The following is a 24,367-nucleotide window of genomic DNA, read 5'->3' as shown; positions in this document are numbered from 1 at the left end:
GGTAATGGAGAGATTTTATATGCACGTGTAAACAAATCCAAATGTGTATAGTGGGGTACAATAAAGCCCAAAATTTAATGCTCAAAGCATCTCAGACACTGGTTATTTCAATTTAGTAGACACATAATGTAAATATATATACGAATGGTTTAAATATTCTTTATGTTACAATGCTCTTTGGCTGCGTTTACACAGATACAAAAATAACTTTTTAATAATTTTCAACCCTTCAACTTATACAGCGTCAACATTCAATTTTCCTCTGCCCCATCAATCAGCAGTGTGTGGTTCTACAGTCCTGCACCGCACACAAAGAGCCCGACAATAACCAAAGTGTTTCAGTTTGAAATGAAAACGTTCAACACGGAAGCTCCACACAATCAATAAAATCCTTCTACTTGTTTCCACATCTCCATTTAAAACTGGGTTTCGTTTCAGTGGAAGCAGGTAAATAAAGTAAAGGTATTTTTCTGTTTTTTTGCACCTGTGTAAAATCAGCCATAGCCATCTCGTGACACTATTCCATTAAGTCTGGCAGTGTTTAACGGACCCTGTGGTTCCAGCAGAACTCAGTCAATCCAACACGTTAGTTCGCAGCCTGCAGCGATAATAATTAAAGGACTCCAGGGTCCAGTTCATCAAAAGAAAATGGAAATACAAAACTCTTCTTATCGGAGCTCAAATCAGACTCTGGGTAATCTGCTGGTGGAAAATAGCTCTGCAGCGGCAACATAATTACGTGCGTGTGTGTATGTGCGTGTATCCCAATTATTTTGGAGGGGTCCTTCACTGACAGTAAAAAAAAAAAAAAATGCATAAAAAGCTGTGAAACATGCTTAGAAATAATGATCACAATGAAATGGGGAGCATTAAAATAGATGAGCAAAACTGGTCTAATCCAAACCTGACAAATGTGTTTTGATACAAATGATTGCAATGATTCGTACACTGTGAGTAGTATGTTAAAAAGTAGCCGTGGCACACAGCCGGCATTTCTGCACTCTCCCTAAAAAAAACCAAACAAACAAACAAACAAAACAAAACAAGGCCCACACGCTTTTCTTAAATACATCCATGTAAATAACGTAGTCAAATCTGAGGCTGTAACCACGGCTACATGTCCCTGAGAACCAAGATCTAAATATGATTCAAGAGGGCTTCCAAAAATATCGAGGGCACCGTGTGACCAGGAGCATGATGGAGGAGCTCAACAAATCAGCATTCAGATGTGTGTTCTCGGCCTCTGTTGCCACGACGTCTCCTGTACTGTACAGGGCAACGCTATGAAGAGGCGGGGGTGGGGGTGGGGGGTTGGCTGCACAAAATCTAAACATCCAATAGCACCGAACACATTCATTCCTGTTTGCGTCCATCAGCAGAAACTACAGAGACATTAGCGGGGATGAGGTTTCGACATGGAGGCTTCATTACAGTGAATACGAATGAGGATGATGCAACTTTTTAAGGCGGGGCTTCACTTCACTAGATCTCCTCTTCCTCTAGCAGACACGACACGAGATCCAGCTCAGTGGACATCAGGAGTTTAAGGTATCAGGTATGACTTGTAATGACTTGTAGAGTTATGCAACACACAACAACACCATAGAAATGGGTGAAACGAAGCAGCAAACACAATAAATAAACCACGTCAGCTACAATGGAGGGAAGATGGAAGGCGAGCACACCTCTGTTTTCTCATTAGGAAACACGAGACTGGAGTAAGTTTTACTTCAAGTGTGCTGAATGGAGCAACGGTGGTCTGATTTAAAATGAACCTCTTACACTTCAAAAATTAAAAAAAAAAAAAAAAAAGGAGGTATAGCGGCATCCCAGAATGCACCTTACCACTTCACACCAGCCACAAATCAACTGAAGAAGGCAACATGACAAAGGGAGATTACAATCACAATAGATAGGTTTGGACTTCTACACATTGCAATGAGTGAGTGAGAAACAGAGGGAGGGGGGTAGTGGGGGTAGGTCACATGGGTTAGAATTCAGAGCTGTGATTGGAGGAGTTTCTCTCCCGCGCTCCTGTTTGAACCGAAGCTGCTTCCTTCTTCTCTGTTTGGTCAGAGATGCTGAGTCAGAGATGCTGAGTCAGGCTTCCAAGCAGCAATTTAAAAACACTACGCACACACACACACACACACACCTCTGTCCTCACACACAAACCCCGGTTTCATCACTCCGACACTTTCGCTGCCTCGAAGTTGACGGCCAGCTTTCTGTGCTTCCTCTTGGAGGCGGAGCCAGGGGTGTGGCCTGTCGACGGCGCGCTGTTTTGTCGAGGGGGTGTGTGCGGGGCGGCCGCCACCACCGCCGTCGACATGGAGATGGCGTCCACTTGGCCACCACCGCCGCTGTTGTTGACGCTTTGGTGCGGCTGGTCGCCTCTGCTGCTCAGCGCTTCGCTCGGGACCTGTGATTGGTCGGTGTGCTGGTTCTGGGCCTTCTGCGATTGGTTCCTAGCCACGGTGTGGGCGGCGCTGTAAAACTCTCGGGTTTCCTGGTTCTTCTTGTTGGCCGACACCCGCTTCTTGGTTACCTGCCGGGTGTTCCATTCATGGTTTACATACTTCACATGATTGCACATATTTACAGTACACAGTCACTATAAATGAAAAGGAGCAGGATGAAGAAATACTTATAGTACCTGCCCCTTTCTATAGTTATAATTGCATTGTCTTAGTATCAACACCAATATTGTACACTATTTCAAAAAAATTAAAGTTAAAGATGATGAGACATAAAATAACTAGGGCTGTCAGTTTAACGCGTTAATTAGATTAATTAATTACACCGCAAATTAACGCGTTAGAAAAATTAACGCAATTAATTCTGAGTGGCAATTCAATGCGCGAGCACTTTGAATTTAGTCCATTGAATGACCCTGGCTACTTGGTAGTGGCATGTCACGGTAGCATAGCACCGAGGAACTTGTCCGGACGTGTTGGTCACTTCCCACCTGCATCGCTGGTCAAAGCAGGGTGACAACAGACTGACCGACATGGACACGACTCACAGCCTGGACACTGCCCGCGGAAGCAGCGCTCGTCCTCACAGGCGCTTGGCTGGCTGCACAGGGAGCTGCTTCTCCCCCCCCCCCCCCCCCCCCCCCGCCGGTCAAACATCGACTCCACTCGCATCTATACCCGTCTGTACACACACAGGTCTGTTTCTAGCTCTGTATGAATGGATGTGTGTGTCTCGCGTGCAGACGCAACTGACAAATAGACAGACAAGCAACAACGTAATTAATCATCATTTAATTATTTTATTTTGAAAATTGACCGGATTCTCTCGTCTTTACTGAGCTCGACTTCCTGTGTGGTACGATCTGGTCTATCCAGCTCGACAACAGCGCTCCGGCTCGTGTGAAACATAGAACCGACGCCGAACTGAAGCGCTGCAGCGGCGCCCCGCAACCCGAGATGTGCGGCCAGAGAGGGACGAAGCGCTACGAAGCGCTGCGAAGCGGAGCGGCCGCGTCCCTCCAGTTCACACCAGACGCTGATTTCTCTGTGGCGGTCGCAAGCGCCTCTGCTCCTCAGCTGTTGTTTACAAGCTGTTTTTTTTACATCATGGATAGGTAAATAACCTAATATAATTATAATGCCGTGTGCTGTGGGTCAAACAACTCCCTCCACTTCGTCTCTGCCACTTCGTCACTCGTCTCTGCCTCTCTCTCTCTCTCTTTCCCTGTTTGTTTGTGTGTTTTGTGTGTGTGATCTGAAACTGCCTCCGCACCAGGGCGCTGCGCTTCGGTTCCTCACCTGACCTGGGCTCTATACACAGCTCCAGCACTTCCTGGATTTAAGGCAGGTCCTTCATTTCCTGTCTTACATTATTGGACAAACTGATTAATCCAGGTGTGTCTGAGTAGTCACAATGGTCAGACACACCTGGATTAATCAGTTTGTCTAATAATGTAAGACAGGAAATGAAGGACCTGCCTTAAATTCAGCAGGTTTGCTGGGATGTGCTTGACCATTTTCTTTTAAATTTCATTTATAAAACCACTTCACCAATAAAAATGTGGATTTCAAATCTTCTCTTCTAGGTGTATTCAATTGATTAGTCATGCAATACAATTTTGTAACGTCCTAGAATTTGAATTCTTTATTTGGGTAACTTTAGCAGATATAAGAATAAAATGCGATTAATTAGATTAATTAATTACAAATTCTATAATTAATTAGATTAATTTTTTTAATCGCCTGACAGCCCTAAAAATAACAGTGGACATGGCTCATCTATCAATCTTTTCTTTTTTTCCTTTTTTTCTCTCTTTCTTCTTTTTTGTAGGCACATTTTCTTTTTTGAACATTTTCAACTGAGATAATTTTTCAGTTCCTTGCTTTGTGAATGTGCCACCACGTGTGCGTTTTACCTGTAGCGGGATGAACTGGTTGTGTGAGCCGATGGGCAGAGTGGTTGCAGGCTGGGGGCGGGCAGCGCCGGGGAAGGTTCCTGTTGCTCCATAAAAGGGTTGATTCTGGTGATGGGGGGGCAAAGCCATTCCCCACAGGGGGGGCGGGCCGTAACCCTGGTGGGGCAACAGCAAACCACCTGGGAGGAAATAACATGAGAGAACATCATATAAACCTGATTAAATATTCACACTCCTGTCTCATGTACTAAATCATACATGGACTTGCGCCTCCTGTATCTGGTTTATAAAAATGGCACCAACGTCCACACAGAGACTGTGTTGTCCCGTTTAGAAAAAGTACTTTTAGGGGCGGTGCGTGGCGCAGTGGTTAAGGCGGCCGCCCCATGTAGAGGCTACAGGCAGGCGTCCCCGGTTCGAATCCCGCGTCGGGCAGACCTTTCCTGCATGTCATTCCCCCACTCTCTGCCTCCCCCTTTCCTGTCTATCTATACTGTGTGCTATCAAATAAAGGCAAAAATGCCAAAAAATATATACAAAAGAAAGAAAAGGTACTTTTAGCCAGGCAGCATTTTCAATCAGGGTGAGTGGAACTCCATTCCAACTCACATCAGAAATCTTTCAAACTACGGTACTTTTCTTCTAAATTCTTTTTTAAAAAGTGGCCAATTAGTGGTCAAAGCTGTCAACATAAAATTTTAGTGCTACACAATTCTCACCATATTGTGTTTTTTGTTGTTGTCGTTGCTGTTTTTGTTTGTCGATGTTGCCGGGGTTTTTTTTTTGTCCTCCTTTGTTGATCGTATTTATTTGTTTACAATTATGGATTTGATTTTGATTTTTAAATTTAAATTTAAATTTTCTCCACATTTGCTGCTCTGCCTGTCGCTGCTTTCTGAACCGTCATGTCGTCTGTCAGTTTACTAGTATTACTGTTGCTTTTTGTGCATGGCTTTTAATGTGTATGTTCTGTTGTGACCAGGTTTGTTATTATTGTGTTATCGTGTTATCAAAAAATAATCAATAATCATGTTTTATCTGTGTGTTTATAACTAAATCATTTTATTCTCTTTAGGGGGACTACTTTACATCAACAATTTTGGCTAATTTTGGCATGTTTAGATTTTTTTAAATGTGCATTTTCCCTGATTATTAAACCTTTAAATAAATAAAAAAGAAATTAAAAAAAAAAGGTTCCAATTCATTTCTATGGACAGGTATCTGAAATGATTCCGAAAAACTATTGAAAAGAATCAAACAATTCAACACAAAAGTCAGATATCCCTTTTCCCTTTGTTATCCGCAGCGTTTAGCTCGGCTACAGTACGTAGCTTTGACTATGCTTGTATCTATGACAGATTTATAACTCTCTTTAAGTTGATACCACTGATTTGCTTGTTGTCGTTTTAAAAAGATGGCGGTTTTAATTATTTTCACTGTTCCTGTTTGGTCAGGTAACCTCGCCCCCAGCCCTTCATGTCATCGGTGCATCATTGGTTCTTTTTAGCTCTGGATATTGCTTGGAACCAGGAACGAGTGCTAAATCAGGCACCGTCTCTGAACCAGCACTGGAACCAAACAAAACAAAACCAACAAAAAAAACAACAATGATATAAAGTTATGAATTTAGGCTTAATCCTGCAGGTACAGGCACACAGAGAGAGTTCTTAGAGACTGACCTTGCTGGTTGAAGACCGGGGCCATGGCTCCTATGGGTGGAGGTCGTATCTGACCCACTCCTGGATACAGAGGAGGAGGGAGGGGGAAGCCTGATCCCACCGAGTTCTGCAGACACACAGGAAGACACAGGCCGAGACGCTTTGGTTGTTAAGTCTGTTGTCACATTTACAGCCACCAGTTTCTATGATTTATCGTTTTAATCATCTAGAAACCAGTTACACTTGTCGTGAAAACTTCCATGTCCTTTGAGCCCTGTCATTTCTAGACCGAAAAGGAAACAGAGTCATATTTCTGTCTTGGACCTTTGAATGGCAAATGGCCTCCAGACAGGGAATGAAGGAATGAAAATGAAAAAGAATATTTTTGTCCATGCTGACTTGAGAAAAATGCAGCCTCCTCATTATTTTGCTGGAGACAAGTGGGATTGATTAATAGACCCATATTCATTTATGAGCCAGCATAAAAAAAGCACCACTTGTTGAAAGTTATGTGATGCTGCAAGGTATGAGCAGCATGTGAGCTGAAAAAAAAAAGGTTGAGGAGTTCTTTCCTCTTAAATTTTGTCTCTGTTAACATTTGGGTGTACGTATGTGTGTGTGCGTGTTTGAATGTGTGTTATACCAGTCTTTGGAGGGCAAAGAAAGCAGCTTTCTCCTTGGCATCGTTTTCCGACTGGCACTGAGGACCGTGAACCATCAGCCCATTGGACAGCTTCACCTGACACACCACGTGACCCTGTGAGGATGAAAAGCAATCTTATTACAAATGTCCTGCAAACAGTGACCAAGGAATTGTGGGAAAAAGTAGATGATATTTGTACAAAGTCAGCAAAATAAGACAAAAAAGCGTCAAATACCATACATTCTCAAATAAAAGCCAAGTCTTAAATAAAATAGACTCTGGTCTCCGGTTTGAGCAAGTAAAAGCCGGTTGTAATTAGAAGCCGGGTCTATTTCTATTTTACAAAAGCTCTCAAAGCCCACGATCGCCGGTTTGAGCACTTTCTAAGCTGCTTAATTCGTGCTAGAGCCGCAATACTAAGAACTGACCCGGTCCGACCCACGGGTGTGAATCAATATGGTTGGACTCACAATTTGTTTATTATTATTATTATTTCAGTCTTGACATGTCACCTCATTGTAGAATAGAAATTACATCACACATAAATACAGCAGCTAGACAAGGTCTTTAGAAACAAACAAATAAAAAGTAACAAAACAGAAAGTACACAAATCAAAGTAAACAATAAGTAAATAAAGAAAGTATACAATAGACATTCAGACCGAAAAGCTGTAGGCTGAAGCTTAGCTGATTTTGCCTACCCTATTATAAATCAAGTTGTATTAAAAATTTGCAATCTGCTAAAAAAAATAAAATAAAAAATAAATCCATAGGCCAAAAAAAAGAAGCCATGAGTGTGCTCCGGATCCAGCTCTTTCCTTCTATTTTTATTCTTTTAAACAGTAAGAATAGAAGGATTTGATGGGATTTTACATCATTGCTGAGCATAAGATTTGTTCTAAATTAAATAAAAGCCTGTCCCATGTAGAAGTCTCAAACATAAGCTGGGTCACTTCGGCAGTTAAAGCTAATTGAAGCCCAGGCTTCCATTTGAGAATTTACGGTAAATGTCAGGTGTGTCTTCAGAGAGGAGTTAGACCCCTGTAAACTTTGTGTTCTTGACTTGATTTTAAATGAATACATGTGACATTTTCACCCATCAGGTTACACCCAGTAAACCAAAATTACAATGTCGAAACATATTTAAAAATGTATTATTATTATAATCGTTTACAGAAGCATTTAGGTGTATACTTTCTCAAGTTTCTGTACAGTGAGAAAGACAAACAACACACTGTATTACCTGTCTGTTGCGTATATAGCTGAAATCGGGCGGTGCCATGCCTAAGCCCACACACACACACGCCAGCTCCGACACCTTGCTGCTCAGCATGGTGTTGGTGGAGGCTGGTGGAGGAGGAGTTAATGCAGCCGAGTCGCCGTGTGGCACGTTTATCTTTGCCGCTAGAGGGAGAGAGACAGATGAACACGAGGGTCGGCTGCTCCTCACACACTGAGGACTGTAGAAGGGATTGTGGTGATCGTAGCTAGTCACTAACTCACCTAGTTTTTTGGATGATCGTCTCCTGTTCTGCTGCTGACCTCCGGGTCCCACGTTAGCAGTGTCCTGGAGGGACGGACTTCCCGATCCACCCCCGTCGATCTTCAGCATCTCTTTCAGTACCAGGGTTCCCTTCTACAGCAGCAACCAGAGAACAAACTAATGTGACTGTTTTTATTTAACCTTTATTTTACCAGGCAAATTGCTTGAGATAAAAAAATCTCTTTTACGAGCATGGCCTGGCTGACTGTGTTGTAATGACAAGGGATATAAACAACCTTCAGAACGAAAATGATTGTACACATGTGTTTTTTTTAGGATTTAGATTTTTGGAACCATCTTACATCATACATGCACAAAAAGAAACAAAAAAAATGTAGACAGACGTATAGAAATATGGCTGGACCAGTCACTGCCTCCGATACTCACCATGGCAAAGGACTGTGGAGACAGCGGGCCATCTGACTGGCTGCTGGGTGCTGTTGGGGGGGCAGGAGGAGGAGGGGTCTGCTGGCTTCCCTTAGAGATCTTTAGACTGGCAATCAGATCCTCGAATTCAGTCGAAGCCTAAATGAGAGAGACAACACAGCAGAATGAAGGCGGGGCTGTGATTTTAGCTCATAATGCAGTGGTTCCCATCCTTTTTTGGCTTATGACCCCATTTTGACATCACACATTTCTGGCGACCCCCACAATCACGTGACTGCACATGGTCACGGCTGTTAATCAAGATGCACAAGCTCAGATATTTTTATATGCTGCATTTTATTTGAACTTAATTTATATTCGACAAAGTGGAAGTATCGAATATAGTTGTTGTGTATGTAGTTGGTTAAGGTTGCGTTGCGATTGTGTGGTGTTTTGTAATCAAAATATTATCATCAGAAATGTTTTTATCAATTAGGCCTACTAGACATTTCAGTCATAATGGTTTAAAACATCTGACCGGACGAGAACTTAGAGCTTTAAACAGCTCAGAGACCAACAAGGTGGTAACAGAAGAACAGACCTGGGATAAGACATTATGAGTGTGTGTGTGTGTGTGTGTGTGTGTGTGTGTGTGTGTGTGTGTGTGTACCTTATTGGCTGAGTTCTGTGGTGGGAAAATAGAGTCAAGGTCTTCATTTTTCTTCAACAGTCTGATGCCACCAACTGGGATCTGAAAAGCACAGACACATACACATAACTGTTAGCACAGACATCTGATATCATGCATAATTATATGTTAATATAAGATCAGGGGGAAGCTGTTGTCGACCTCTGACACTGCACCTCTACACTGTCTGGTCTCTGAAAGTATGGACAACTACAGTATGGTGTGTGTGTGTACTCACAGCTTTGTTGGAGGGTGTGTGCTGGTTCTTCCCCAGTTGAGTGTGTCCTTCCTATTGTTGGCAAAGACAAGCTTATGATTGTTCAGATATTGACTTCAATTACAGTTACCCTGCTCCCTCTCACTAACTCTGGATTGGTTAATGTCACAGCTCCTGGCTGCTTCTCCTGGTTAATCCTCCTTCACTTTCTGTCTGTTGGCTGACACCCAATATTTTCTCCTACATCTGCCCTGTGTTGATGTACCCTGACATCCATTTAAAGGTCAATAATTAGTCTGTTGAACACATAATTATGTGAAATGTGCTGCATAAAGTTTTCTTTGAGCATAAAAAAACCACACTCACAATATTCTGCCAGTGGGCCGGAGGTTTGTTAGGAGGGCCTGAGTTCTGCAGAGACTGCCACACATTAGTGTACTCCTCTTTAGCCTGGATGGAGATGTGGAGATAACAAGAAAAAAGTGAATGGCTTTCATAATAATAATAATAATTTTATTTATAGAGCACTTTCCATCAAAGTGCTGTACAGTTACAGAACATTTAAAAACATACACAGCAATAAAACACACAATTCAAACAAGAATGAAAGAAAAGGCAAAACACCTAGGACTCATACGTGAAGTGGGTCTTAAGCTTGGCTTTAAAGACCTCAACTTCATTCACAATTTGAGAGTAGTGTATAACAGTCACTTTAGGCATGTAGTTGGTCACAAGAGGAAATGAGAACAGCCCATAAGAGTGAGAATACAGGAGACCGTGCACCGACCTTGCCCTGTTGTCTCTGGATGGGACCCTTAGAGGGGGAGTTCCTGTTGCCCTGCTGGGAGCCTGACTTTATTACACCTTGTTTATTGTTGTGCTATAAAAAGGGGATAATAGAATGTGAAAGGTTAGGAAAAATTTTATGGATCCATGAGTCATTTTAGGCTTGGGCGGTATCCAAATTTTGATACCATCAAACTTCCTCCACATTTTACCACGGTATACGGTATTACCGTGACTAATTAAAAATGATGACGTAAGTGGCATTACCAAACATTGGCTTGTGTCTTCACCAATCAGAAATTGAATACTAGGGCTAAACATTAGCAGACCAACATCTCATTGATCTATTGGTCCAGGAAAAAAAAAAAACATTTGGAGCCCTGTCTTGTCAAAATTAAGTCAAAATCAATATGACCGAACTGTATATGAAAGGCTATAGGGCTTTTATTTTGAAGGGCCAGATACAGGAAGACGCACGCACTCGCTGTCAGTTTTCTTTTTTCTTTTTTTCTTTTTTTTTTACACGGCACGGCAGGTCCGGTCCCTTTTTTTTTTTCTTGTCAAGAGCGACTTTTTCCGATGTTGTTCCAGACGTTTCTGGTTTGGAGACGTATCACTGCTGTTTTCAACGATTAGCGGGACCGTCCCACAGCGCTCACCGGCTGTCTGTCTCACAGTGTCACGGAGCAGAGACATGATAGTCCCCGCTGCAGTCACAGTCCCGCACCGCTCCACGCCGCGGACCCCCCACCCCACCCCAACCCACCCGCCGCAGCAGCTCAGTCACTCACCCTCATCTACTGTGTTTATTGGTGATAAACAGGCATGATAACGGTAAAACCAGACCGACTTGTTGAAACTAATCAAGTTAATAAACTGTGTGCAGAGCGATCTGGCTGTGTGATGTGTGTGTGTGAGAGTGACTATGACGGAGCGTGTCCGACGGGGGAGCGGACAGTGGGGGGGGGGGGGTGTTTAAAAGTAGGCTAAAACATATTAAACTAACTGAAAATTCAACCACACATAAGTGCTACTGGACATATAATCAATTTTAGACTTTAAATTACTTTTATTTAATATTTCATCCTTATCTCCTGTATAAGTGCATTGCATTTTTTCATGACGGTATTGAAACTGATACCGTTGCTATTTTTAAATACCTGCATTATACGGTATTACCGTAATACCGCACAAGCCTAAGTCATTTAAGATGTTATTTTATCATTTTTAAAGGATCTATCACCTGGTATTTATATCCGTTTCAGATGTTAAAGGGGTTTCTTATTTTTGAGAAATAATATGCAACATTCACCTCTTGTAGAAGCTAAAATATATTTTTGCCTGCCATTTTGCTTTAGGTTTTACCTTATTGCGTTGATGGCGTCATTGCGTTGACACAACGAGAGGGTGTGGTTATTTTCTTTACTTATTGTGTGTGGTGGCGGGAGTTTTGAACACAAAGAGAGAGAGAGAACTAGAAGCTTATATATCTTTTGTTGACCGTCAATTCACCGTCATTTCACTTTACCATCTCACCATTATCATCATTATTATTTATTGAAAGGGCACGTACTATTTCCCCTTTTTGCTATAACTGCTTGTTGGCTCTTTTTGATTTTTGTTACAATAAACACTTTAAACTGATCGTGGACCCTTGGAGTTTTTGGACGCGTCACAAAAGAGCTTTAAGTTCCTCAGTGGCTGAAGTTCGTTGAAAGACAGCCGCAACACCTCTATTTAGAAAACATTTCAGCTATTATCAGTGACAGAGAAGATTGAGGTATACATAATAACCTGAAAAAAATGGATATTCAGGTGATGGATCCTTTAACAATAAAAAAACAGTGAGTGCATTCCCTTTCCTCTTACCTGCGTGGGTATAAACGGTGACCGGGGAGAGTGGTTGAGGCCGGCCAGCTGTCGCTGTGAGTTGAAGTTGGCGCCGGCGACAGGCTGAGGTTTGACGATGGCAGTGAGCTTGTGGGAGGTGTGGTCCACCCGGGAGCCATGGGAGAGATTGATGAGGGCGGAGGGAGGAAGGCGGTAACCACGAGGCGATGTGCACCTGAGGAGACAGGACAAGAAATCAGTCTAGTGGAAATGTGTGTGACTCTTGAGCAGCTCTGTGTTCTTATTTATTCATGCAGCAGGTATGATTAGTGTTGCTACCTGATGTTGAGACCACCGGCAAACTCCTCATCAAACAGCACCTCATACAGAACCTCAGCCTCACGGTCCGCTGAGCGCACAAACACAAAAACACAACAACATTAACTCTGAGGAAAAAAAAGAATATGGTTTTGATAAAGGAAAAAAAAACTGAGAATCATAAATGTAGATTTTCTCCTTTAAATGATTCACACTTCCTGTGAAAATCACTGAAGCTTTGGTAAATGTTTTACCTGTATAAACAAATATGAGAAAAACATAATATGAATGTCCTCACCTCCTTTGATGCCGATAACAGTTCCTCTGAGCCCCAGTGGGACGGTGAAGCTCTCCCTGATGTTGACCACTCTGTCAAACAGCCGATAATCTGCATCTGGGTCAGGAACCACACCCTGCTGCTGCTCCAACGGCTACACACGTGTCATATTAGGATATAATAAAATATTATAAATCTCTGAGAGAGTGAGTGGCCCGTCTTAAAGGGATAGTTCAACATTTTGGCAAATTGGCCCACTGCCATAATCCCTATAGTTTTAGGAGCAGAGGTGGGTAGTAATGCGCTACATTTACTCCGTTACATTTACTTGAGTAACTTTTTGGATAAATTGTACTTCTAAGAGTAGTTTCAATGCAGCATACTTGGTACTTTTACTTGAGTATATTTCTTCAGAAGAAGCGGTACTTACTCCGTTACATTGAGCTACATTCCGGTCGCTACTCGTTACTTTTTCTTATCGATCCAATGTGCAAATTGTTTATTTTTTAATGGAGATACTTCCGAGCCTCTGTCACATGACTGCGTTTCACCAATCAGATGTAGCCACTCGCGACGTTTGCCTCCGTGTAACCAATCAGACAGAGCCAGGCAGTCACATGACTGCACACAAAATCTCTGCGGTAAACAGGACGGCCACTCCGCCTCAAATTTGAGAAACTGCGGCTGATGATTAGGATGACGTTAGCCCTGGTATGTCGTGGATAATGTCCGTCAAGGCAAAGAGATTCAATATAAACCGTCTTTGGTGAAGGTTCTCAGTCATCCAGGTCATCTTATCTTTCTTCCTCCCCAGGAAGTTTAAACCCCATACACACCTGGGACATGTGACCAAGGGTTAATTTGTGCCGGATCCTGCCGGAACAAGATCCGGCACCTCTTAACTTTGGCCTCCCTGTGTTCTGGTACTTATTTGGGCAGATCCGGCACCTCTCATAAAAAAAACGTTTTAAAAATGTTTAAAATAAAATAATAATATGTATTTATTAATTTACAGAACAAATCCCCATAATTAAATGTTGTTTATAGATTTAACGTCATTTGAAAGAGTCGGAGATCTGTTGAAGTTGACGCACTGATCGGTATAGTTTCGCTTTTACCGCGTGCGCACTGCTGCACTCGCCATTCTCTCTCTCCACCCCTCTCTGCCTGTGTGTGTGTGTGTGTGTGTGTGTGTGTGTGTGTGTGTGTGTGTGTGTGTGCGGACGTAATTTATTTGAAACTGTGGGAAACAGTGGCCGGAGCAACAGGCGGGGACCCTGGCATCAGCCCGCTGACAGCAGGGAGATTCAGAAGAAGAGAGAGCGCAGTGAGTGGAGAGTAGTGTGGGACGTCCAGCGGCAGGTCAGGGATGAGATGTACAACTGTTTGGACAGCAGCTCAGTTCAAGGTGAAGCAGACTTACTATCCCTGGCTTCTTATGGAAAATTCAGGTTTTGCTGCACAACTGAGCTGAGCATACTGTCTATTAATAGGCCGCCGTGCCAATCTTTGAATAATAGAAAGATTTGTGTGATTTATTATAAGCTCTTTTTTTTGTTTGTTTTGACCTGTTGAGAAAATTCCTGCCTGTGGTGATGTGGGCATTTGCCTGTGCTGTACAGAGTAGGCTATAGCCTATATTTGAAATTGAGGCTTGTGTCCGCCGTCATTGCCGTCATCGCCGTCATCGCCGTCATCTCATCGGCGTCATAAGTTTTCATCGGAGGGACTGACAAACCTCTGTCAGCTGTCGAGCTGTGTCTTGCACTCAATGTCCCACTACGGTGATGTCATTTTCCAAGAAAATGATTGGTCAGGAGGCGGAGTTTTTCTACCTGGTAATCTCAATCTGGAACATAACCTGCTCCCAACCAGGTTAGCCGTTCAGCATAAATTGCCACGGAGATGTATCCCGGTAAGAAGTGAACCACCGTTGTAGTACGGAAAACCCAGAGTTAACCCTGAAGTTACCTCGCTAAGCTCAAATCCTGCTTCGTAGTACAGGCCCCAGGTCACAACTTGTCCACCAGAGCGTTTTGGAGTTGTTGGAGTGTGTATTTGATGAGTTTGATGAGGGAAACCAAGAAATCCCGCTAGCCTCCGTAGCGTAGCTCTGAGCAAATCGCGGTTCTGCTCCGCCATTCTAAAAATAGCTTACACCGACAAATAAAGGTAACAAACCTACTCCTAAAACTATAGGGATCATGGCAATGGGCCAATTTGCCAAAATGTTGAACTATCCCTTTAACTGAGGCTGAAACACCAAGCAATATTAAGCAATTTCATTTGTATAACTGCTCTATGTAAATCAATAGTTGCATGATAAGCATCTGTTTATTCAAAGGAGAACAAATGTACTCACTCTGAAGAGCAGATGAGGCTTCACTGTCACACGGACTTTCTTGGTGCTCTTCTTCACCTGAGTGATTCCAGGAAACATTGAGCAGAGGTTAGTAAATGAGGAGCAGTGAGTCTAGTAAGTGGTGTAAAGAGACATAATCTCTCACCTTGGTTTTCTCCACTGCCTCCTCGATCCTCTCCACGATGGCCGTGTCCAGCACCTGTAGGTCACATGACGCCCTGCTGATGGAGCTGACTGGGTGGCTCTTCAACCAGGAGGTGATTTCGCCAACTTTCTCTGCCCTGTGGGAGGTCAGTTCATGTCAGAGGTCACTGATCAACACTCCTGCAACTCAACTAATCCAGAACATACAATCCTCTCAAATTATGTATTGTGTATGTTTATTACTTGCTTCAAGTCAACACTATTCCTCAGAACTGACTAACTCTTTCCACATAAATCAAACTGTAAAATTCCACTGTCATTATCTAGAGCAGCCTTTCTCAAAGTGGGTGCCGCGGCACCCTGGGGTGCCGTCTGACTGCGTCAGGGGTGCCGTGAAAAAAACTTCTGACATTTCATAGAATACATTCTTTTTACATATAGGCCTATGCAAAGGGGCCGTGTCCACCGGACGCCCTTTTAACCCGCCCTCGGCGGAAAAAAAGCTCTCGAGTCGGGGCTTCTCTTTTTTTGTCGCGGCGCTCAGAGCGCTCAGAGTTGAAATAATCAACTTTTGGAACAGCGCCGCACTTATCAAGCGGCTCGGACGTGAGGCGGCTCGTTTCAGCAGCGTTCAGAGAGAGAGAGGGAAAGGGAGGGAGAGAGCTCCGTGGACACAGCCGTTGGTCACGGGCGCTCAGAGCAGTAGGGGCCGTGTCCACCGGACACAGGACGCTATGAAAAAAATGCGTCGTACAGACAGGCACACATCACGAGTCACCCCCCCTCCTCTCTCCAGTGGATCTGTGTCCGCTCTGTTCCGACTCCGGTGCGTTTGATGTATAAAAACACTCTGCAGTGACACGGTGGAAACTCTCTGATTGAGAGAGTCAGAACGGAGCGGAGACGCCGGTGGATTCATTTGAGCGCGTGACTGCGCGCTGCGCGCATGTAGACCTTTCTCTCTTCCTCTCACATTGCGGATTATTGTGTGCGTGTGCGTGTGTGTGCATATGTAGGCTACAGAGGCACCTATACACCCTGCATTTACAGTTTGTATTATGCTCTGTTAAATAATACTGTCTCATCTAAATAAACAGGACATTTACATTTAGGCTATGCAGTGTTATTTTGAATTACATTTTACACAGGGGTGCCCTGAGATTTTATTCACTTTTGAAAGGTGCCCTGACTGAAAAAAGTTTGAGAAACGCTGATCTAGAGGACATGTAATCACTGACCAAATGTGTGTGATAGGGATGCACATTTTGAATTTTTTTTATGACCAATAACCGACACTTAACCGATTATTAAGATTAAAACGCCCACGGGGGCGATCGCCAATGTTTTGGTTTTTTTTGCTGTTAAAAAATAAAATACACACACACACATGCGCTGCAACAGCTGATCAGCGCCAGATCCACTGCGCTCTGTCTCAGATGGAAGTTAGATCTTCCAATGTTGAACTGTTTTTATACAAAGTGCAGCCAAACACCAGGCTGACGAGAGAGGAACAGCAGAGGCTCCTCCGACAGCTGCAGGTGAACCGGCTGGAGGTTGCAACGTCTTTTTTTTTTTAGCAGCCGCAGTGTTACAGATGATGCACATTTAGGCTACATTTATTTTCTGACCTTCCCTCACAACGACTGCGGTGCATAACTGGCACATACTGTCAATCCTCCTGTGTAACTTTTTGCTGCACAATATGACTGAAGGCACGTGGAAGTCTGCACATGTCGACACGCTCCCATGAGTTGACGACATAAGGAGCTAATAAATAAATAAATAACTGATAGTAATAATTGGTCAAAGTTAGGGTTGCAAAGGGGTGGACAATTTCCAGTAAATTTCCAGAAACTTTCCATGGGAATTTATGGGAATTAACTGGAAATTGGGGGTAAATTAAACAAACTGTATCATATCCAAACATAAATGTAAATATTTTGTTTTACATTTATTTGTGAGTAGAACTTTATCAAGTTTTAATTCTTGTATGAACAATCAATTCTTTTACTGAAAGAGTAAAATTGAGTAAAATATAACCCCCCCCCCCAAATATATTTTCCCCAACTATATTTAAGTTCCCTGTTAAAGGACAATTCCAGGCGAATTCAACTCGGGGGTGTATTTTCATATCATTTTAGGTCTAAAAGAAGGAATCTGAAGATTTTCAGTTTAATCGCTCCTGTTTTGCGGTAGTTGCGTCTGTCCCCGCATCGCCACGGCAGCAATGAATGGGAGTGGATGTAAGTTCCGCTGTTTAGGCTGTTTACAGCCCTCAAAGCCGCAATTTTTTTCCACAGACAGCGTCAGATGGCTACTCAAACATGCACCGAGAAGTTTATTTATTTCAAGCAAGCCAACATATTTGTAAAACTAGATCTAATTCAAAGTCTCCCGGAGTCTCGCGCGAGCCTGAAGTTGCAGTGCTGGTGTATTCAGGCGCAGTAGGAGCTACCGCTTGTGTCATAAACACAGGAATATCAACTCTTTACTTGCTTGAAGTGTACATTTTTTTCCACAGACAGCGTCAGGTGGCTACTCAAACATGCGCCGAGAAGTTTTTTTTACTTGAAGCAAGTAAAGAGTTGATATTCCTGTGTTTATGACACAAACGGGAGCTTTCCCACTGCCCCTGAACACACCAAGCACGGCAACTGGGTCTCGCGCGAGACTCCGGGAGACTTTGAATTAGATCTAGTTTTACAAACACGTCGGCTTGCTTGAAGTAAATAAACTTCTCGGTGCATGTTTGAGTAACCATCTGGCGCTGTCTGTGGAAAAAAATTGCTGCTTTGAGGGCTGTAAACAGCCTAAACAGCGGAACTTACATCCACTCCCATTCATTGCTGCCGTGGCGATGTGGGGACAGACGCAACTACCGCAAAACAGGAGCGATTAAACTGAAAATCTTCAGATTCCTTCTTTTAGACCTAAAATGATAGGAAAATACACCCCCGAGTTGAATTCGCCTGGAATTGTCCTTTAAAGCAGAAGTAAGCGATATTTTGTGTTAATAGTTATATCTTCCGACGGGAATCACTTACATGGAGTGTTTGGACCGAATCACGGGTCTCTTAGTCACTCTGCTCTGCTGTAAGCTGAGGAGAAAACTTTTCTTGTATCCTACAAGTTTTATCCAATGAGGAGAGAGAACGGCATGAAGGGCTGTGTGTGCAGCCAAGGGATGCGCGTGAATGTGGTGAGGGACGAGGACCAATAGATCCATGACGAGGGCGGGGGCTGCTAACTCCATCGGCTGACAAGAAGTTATGGTGCGTTCAAGGCAACCCGTAACTTGTGTTTTTCCGACATGTGAAGTCGTACCAGTTCGATCTGGTACGACTTCACGGGTCGGAAAAACACGAGTGGCCGTTATAGTGCACTTTCACAGGCAACAGGTCGGAAAAACACGAGTTACGAGTTGCCTGGAACGCTACAAAGTCGTAAGTCGTGACTTGAAGTCGTAACTTACGGTTTCAAAAGCCTGCCTGGAACGCAGCATTAGCCAAAACGACCGGATCGCTTACTTCTGCTTTAAGGGCCAACCTTCAATTTTGTAAATTTCGGATTTATTCCTGTTTATTCCCATGGAAAGTTTCCAACTTCGAAAATTCCTGGAATTTTGCAACCCTAGTCAAAGTTCTTGTTATCGGTCAACAGTTAACCATGTACATCCAGTGTGTGAATATGTATGTATGTGTGTATTTTACCCATTTTGGTCCTCTCCAGGCCAGATGTCATCCTCATAGAAAACATCATCATGACTGTTTCTGGACACTGTGTTGAACACCTCAGAAAATCTATAAACACATTTTAAAAAAATTTTTTAAAATCACTTAAAAAAATTCAGACACTCCACCATTTAAAATGTGTGAATACGTTTTTTACAGTGACATGTTGCTTCAGAATTCTAAAATACAAGCAGACTGTCAGTGTTGCTACAAAGAGACAGAGACAGAACAGAGATACTGTCCACTCTTTTTCTTTCTTTCTATTTATTCATTCTTCTACCTGTCCAGGTATTCAGCGAGCAGCTCCTCCACAGCAGCCGAGTAGAGCCACTCCTTCTCGGTTCTCTTTGTGTAGCCAGGAACCTCCTCGTTCTTCTTGTTAAACTTGAGGTTCAAGCCGACGTTGGCTCTCTGCTCCCCACAGGGACTGGACACAGTGAACAAGGGAAAACAAAACACATACACTTTAGGGAGTGGAATCAAATGTCTTTATAACCACTGGAACAAAACAAAATCCAAATGAATACACCTTTAAGATGGTCTACTCTAGAATAAATGTAACACTGACTTCTTTTTGGAGCCTCTGCCGATGAAGATGCTTCCTGAGAAGCGGGAGACGAGGTAACTGGTGATGCCGAGACGAGACGCCAGAACATATCCAGGACTGTACTTCACACAGTATTTCTGTACAAAACAAACACAAACACACACGTTCATGAAGCATAAATGCATGAGGAAGGAAAGTACTCTCAGTTCAAAGCCTATAACTGTGTATGTATTTCTTACATGCTGATTCTGGATTAAGGGCTCCAGCTGCGGCTCATGCGGCACGTTGAAGACCACACGCACTCGGCCATCTTTGATGACATCACTCGAGTCCTGCACCTATTCAGTCAGGGACAAAAGAAACGGTGACTAAGGAGGACACTTTTCAATGAGCCAAGAAGCCACAAACACGTTACACAATTATACATTCGTAGTGTAAACAGTTTCAGATCAAACAACATGGTTTTTGGATCGAGCCTTGAACCTTTTATTATATTATATTATATATATTATATTTTACTATTAGGAATCTGTGGTGGTTCCCTTGGGGTAAGCACCGCTAACGACTGAAAAAATTAAATTAAATAAAAAGTTTTCCTCTCCGAGGAAGCCGGGGCATACATTTATGAGTCATTCTATTTTTATTAAAGTAATCTGTTACCTCAGTAAGACCAGGTTAGGTTACTTAGTTAGAAAATTACTCGCAATGCCCATGCCTTATACTGTACATACAATACAAGAAACGTTATGAAAGCCAGCAGACTTTTAAAAAAAGTACGGTACTCTAAGAGGAGGAAATCACACTGGACTCATGTCCTTATAAGGAGACACTGGTTCCAAGCCCTATGTGTGTAAATGAAACTTCAACTTAGTTAACTTTAACTCTAGTAAACATGAACTTCTGTCATTCCCTACAACCAGCATTGTGAGACAAGAGTGGGTCAGTGATGGGCAGTGTTGTGCTAGTTACTGGAAAATAGTAACTAGTTACAGTTACTGGTTACTTCATTAAAAAAGTAACTCAGTTAGTAACTCAGTTACTAACTGTACTTTAACCAAAAAGTAATGCGTTACTGAGAAAGGAACTTTTTCGTTACTTTAAAACGTTTTTTTTTCCCCCAATGCTCCCATTAAATAAAGGTTGATTGAATTCCCCTCTAACCTCATTTCAGTTCTGTACTGATGCTGATGAAAAAACGTTTTTTATCTTTAAAACTTTATCATCATCATGCTGCATGATGTCAGCATGTAGCCTACAGCAGCATGACAGAACTGCAAACATCTTGAGGATACTACTTTGACCGAGTTACGTTCAAGAACCTGATTTAATGACGGAAAGTACTAAATTCACTCCAGCGGTAATTTTTTTCGATCGATCAGCTGTGTTTACCCGGAGCGATCAGCTGTGTTTACCGTTTCAGGCGTCCGTCTGTCGGACTCCAATACTGCTGCTGCTCGGGTGGAGTGGGTGCTTGTGTCTCGCTGTGACTCTGGAGCTGTGTCCCGGTTCAGGGGTTGCAGCCTGAACTGACACACAGCTTCGGTCTCGGATGCTGCGTTAGCTACGTTACCTTAGCTCGCCATCATGCCGTGCTCTGTCCAGTCCTCTTCATGGAGCGTGTTTGATTACGTGTGGGACGCTAGAGGGCGGCCACCAAGCGCTTTGTTTTTCACAGTCACACAGTGTCAGTGTGCTCTGTCTTTCTTTCAATTCAATGAAACTTTATTGATCGCTACAATGTAATGGGAAGTGTGTGCCGCTGTAAAACCTCACCAAAGGAACGGAAAGGAACGGAGTAACGCAGCGTCTGGTAACGATAACGGAGTTACTGATTTAAAAAAACAACGCGTTACGTTATTAGTTACTGAAAAAAGTAACGGCGTTACGTAACGGCGTTACTAATAACGCGTTACTACCCAACACTGGTGATGGGGTAATTTTTTTCTATAATGATGTGATAAGGATAACACGTACCTCTCCCATGGCGCCGTAGTACGGGTTCCCCACCATGAAGACAGTGGTCGCTTGAGGGAAGAGCTCGTCTAAGCTCTTAAAACAGGTCAGAGACGAGTAAAAGGCCTTGATGTCCTGAGAAGATGAAGGAGGACACAGAGTTAGTGAGAGTAAATGATGCCAAAACATATCTCATGGATTTATATAACTACAGCCAAGTGTTTCAGCTTCAAATAAAGCTTTGTAAGTTTCACTGTGTGTTTCTGTGAGTTCCCAAGGAGATTTAAATCAATGCAACTGGACTTGGTTATTTGTCTAGGAAGACGTTTCACCTCTCATCCAAGAGGCTTCATCAGTTCATGTACGCATCTGACCAGGCTGGGACTGATCAGATGCGTACATGAACTGATGAAGCCTTGAGATAACTATGACCTGGACAAATGAGAATATTCACAGGCGTTTCTGTGAGTTTTATCTGTATTTTCACTCATATGCTAAATATATAGACCTGTACCTTAACCACAGTCTGGAAGGCGAAAGGCAGGACTTGTTTGGACCACTGCTTCTCCAGTTCCACCACTCCATTGGCTTTGGGGACATACTTCCTTCCTGTCAGCAACTGGCCGTACAAAACCACATCTGTCTCGTTCACAGTGATGCCTTTCCTCTTCAAGAAACTGAAAAATGAAAACAATTAGCATGCGCAAATTTCAGGAAAGAACAAGAGAGCAAACTCTACTGGCTAAAACGGATGTAAATACTCTGATGACAATCTGGTTTAAAATAGCTGTATATTCTCTAAAAGATTTTATCGGTGCCGTTTTGTGTGCCTTACTATTCAGTGAGTCCCTGGACGTCCTTCACCCAGTCCTTCTGCTCTTTGTCAGACAGGCAGGTGACTTTGGTGGGAGGGGGAGTGGAGGGTCGGTCATACACTCTCTGGATGCTGGGAGGTTCCTCCAGACAAAACCTGCAGAACAGGGTGAATGATTGATTCATCCTTCACATAAATACAAACTCTGTGCTTCCACGCAACTGGTCCCATTCACAAACTGTACATGGGTGGACTCTAATTTTGGCGCCCCACTGTGGCATTATGTCAAAAAACACTGTAGCTAAAGCATAACCTGACTCTTCAAAGTAGGTACAGGGTTATTAGCCACACAATTTTGATTTCAGTTCTGACTGACTGCTGAAACGCTTCCATTACAGGGTGTCAGTCTAAATAGTCTAGTCACAATGGAACAACATTTCACAAGCAATTCATGTGAAAGTAAAATACATATATTTTCGGACATCTTTAACATGTTCACGGTTACATCATCGGACGCTTGAGCTGCAGCGCTGATTCTTACTTTGTGTCTCCATCTGACACTGCAATGATCCGAGCTTCCTCTAGGTGGGGCCAGTTCACAAACACTGATTTGCCCAGTACCTGTGCAGCGACGTTATCACACAGCTGGGGATGCAGAGTGAAAAGATGGAGAATGTAGATGAAAAGGCACAGATTCACAACATAAGTATGTTCAAAATAAAATGGCAGAGAGACAGATATACAGAGAGTAAGTCGAGTGCAAAACAAACATAATTTTATAAGTTTGCATACATATGTCAGTAACTAACTAGTAAGGAGCATAGGAGAAGGAGCAAGAACAACAACAAAAAAAAAACTCACCGTCTCTCCCTCTTGGTTGTAAAGAATCTCGAGCATCATGTTCTCCCCTCTGCTGCTCTGCTGGAAAACGACTACCCCAGCCTTCTTTTTATAGAACTGAAGACAGATAGTGAGACCAGGTATGAAAGAGAGGAGGAAAAAGGAGAGAAGAACGAGGGGGTGTTAGTTTTTGGGTAATTTAAAAAAAATATCAGAAAGACAGAGAGAAAAAAAACATTCCTGTGGGACAGTAGGGCTTTTCACACTTATAGTTGAATCAGTTAATGGGCTTGAAAAACGTCACTCAGGTTCAGTGTCTTTCATAGAGTAAATTTCAAGCATCAGTACAAAATACATGTGTCTGAGGTGGCAGCAACAAAGTAAACACTGGGTTGTGCACTAGTGTCTGTTGAGCCTTGAAGCTCAAACATGCACAATATCTCAATCAGCTCCTGAGCCGACAAAGAACACCTCATCTAGAGGTGTTTTAGTCCAGACCGGCTTTTCAATCATGTGCAAAACAGTGCAGGTGTGATACACCGTTATACGTTTGACAAATGTTCAGTGTTGGTTAGATTGTCTGAAATGAGATTGTAGTTTCTGTGATTTAAAGTTCATGAGAAAAAGCCAGTGTGTGTGGGGCTGAGCTTTTAAATGGCATCGGCCATGCAACACAGAGACAGTGCACAAACACCTACCTTGTGCCTGATGTGCTGTAGAGTGGGGAAGCCACAGAAGTACAGAGCTGAGCGGTCGATGCGCCTGCTGACATGGTCCAGAGGCACCTGCCAGGCGTCCATGGGGATGTGAGCTTTCCTGGGTCAACCAAACACAACACAAGGCAATTAAAACTAGACAAGTGAATGCAACAGCAATGATAAAAAAATATATATATATATACAAGTTTGATCAAAGTTTAAAGGGGTAGTTCAACATTTTGGCAAATTGGCCCATTGCCAAATACACAATCCAACAACTCCAAAACGCTCTCGTGGACAAGTTGTGACCTGCACATTCACCACACTATGAGATAATTACAGAATGTTACGAGAGACAGAGTTGTTTTCTAGGTAAATTCATGCAAAACCGCTGATGCGCGTTCCTGTCTGGGGCAGTTTTTCGACAAGCAGCCTCTGCATTTGCCTCGAAAACAACACGGTCTCGTAACAGTTTCATAGTGTGGTGAATGTGCAAGTCACAACTTGTCCACCTGAGCATTTTGGAGTTGTTGGATTGTGTATTTAATGAGTCTGATGA

At 43.0% G+C, this 24,367-nt stretch overlaps 1 protein-coding gene across 2 annotated transcripts in view; it reads right to left on the bottom strand.

The window, feature by feature from the left end:
• Positions 1-2,089: 2,089 nt before the first annotated feature.
• The window catches only part of xrn1 (5'-3' exoribonuclease 1), a 35,444-nt gene continuing 13,166 nt past the window's right edge, over positions 2,090-24,367 (bottom strand). Inside the window, exons 16-41 of one of the 2 annotated variants that reach the window (XM_085804098.1) lie at positions 23,809-23,926; positions 23,132-23,227; positions 22,812-22,915; positions 22,292-22,426; positions 21,971-22,133; positions 21,478-21,591; positions 19,743-19,841; positions 19,525-19,640; positions 19,237-19,383; positions 18,936-19,025; positions 15,227-15,362; positions 15,082-15,138; positions 12,741-12,873; positions 12,464-12,533; positions 12,164-12,359; positions 10,296-10,388; positions 9,866-9,958; positions 9,530-9,580; positions 9,274-9,354; positions 8,625-8,762; positions 8,198-8,330; positions 7,938-8,098; positions 6,695-6,808; positions 6,073-6,178; positions 4,394-4,572; positions 2,090-2,548 (exon numbers count right to left, since the gene is read on the bottom strand). In XM_085804098.1, the coding sequence (XP_085660224.1) occupies positions 2,186-2,548; positions 4,394-4,572; positions 6,073-6,178; positions 6,695-6,808; positions 7,938-8,098; positions 8,198-8,330; positions 8,625-8,762; positions 9,274-9,354; positions 9,530-9,580; positions 9,866-9,958; positions 10,296-10,388; positions 12,164-12,359; positions 12,464-12,533; positions 12,741-12,873; positions 15,082-15,138; positions 15,227-15,362; positions 18,936-19,025; positions 19,237-19,383; positions 19,525-19,640; positions 19,743-19,841; positions 21,478-21,591; positions 21,971-22,133; positions 22,292-22,426; positions 22,812-22,915; positions 23,132-23,227; positions 23,809-23,926 (3,286 nt within the window). In that variant the 3' untranslated portion in view covers positions 2,090-2,185. The remainder of the gene's footprint in view (positions 2,549-4,393; positions 4,573-6,072; positions 6,179-6,694; positions 6,809-7,937; positions 8,099-8,197; positions 8,331-8,624; positions 8,763-9,273; positions 9,355-9,529; positions 9,581-9,865; positions 9,959-10,295; positions 10,389-12,163; positions 12,360-12,463; positions 12,534-12,740; positions 12,874-15,081; positions 15,139-15,226; positions 15,363-18,935; positions 19,026-19,236; positions 19,384-19,524; positions 19,641-19,742; positions 19,842-21,477; positions 21,592-21,970; positions 22,134-22,291; positions 22,427-22,811; positions 22,916-23,131; positions 23,228-23,808; positions 23,927-24,367) is intronic. The other variant, XM_085804099.1, reaches the window with a different exon arrangement.

Source organism: Trachurus japonicus, chromosome 17 (assembly GCF_045865225.1).
Source record: "Trachurus japonicus isolate A0001 chromosome 17, Traja_1.0".
NCBI classification, from domain to species: domain Eukaryota; kingdom Metazoa; phylum Chordata; class Actinopteri; order Carangiformes; family Carangidae; genus Trachurus; species Trachurus japonicus.
This window is presented reverse-complemented; position numbering and strand designations above follow the sequence as displayed.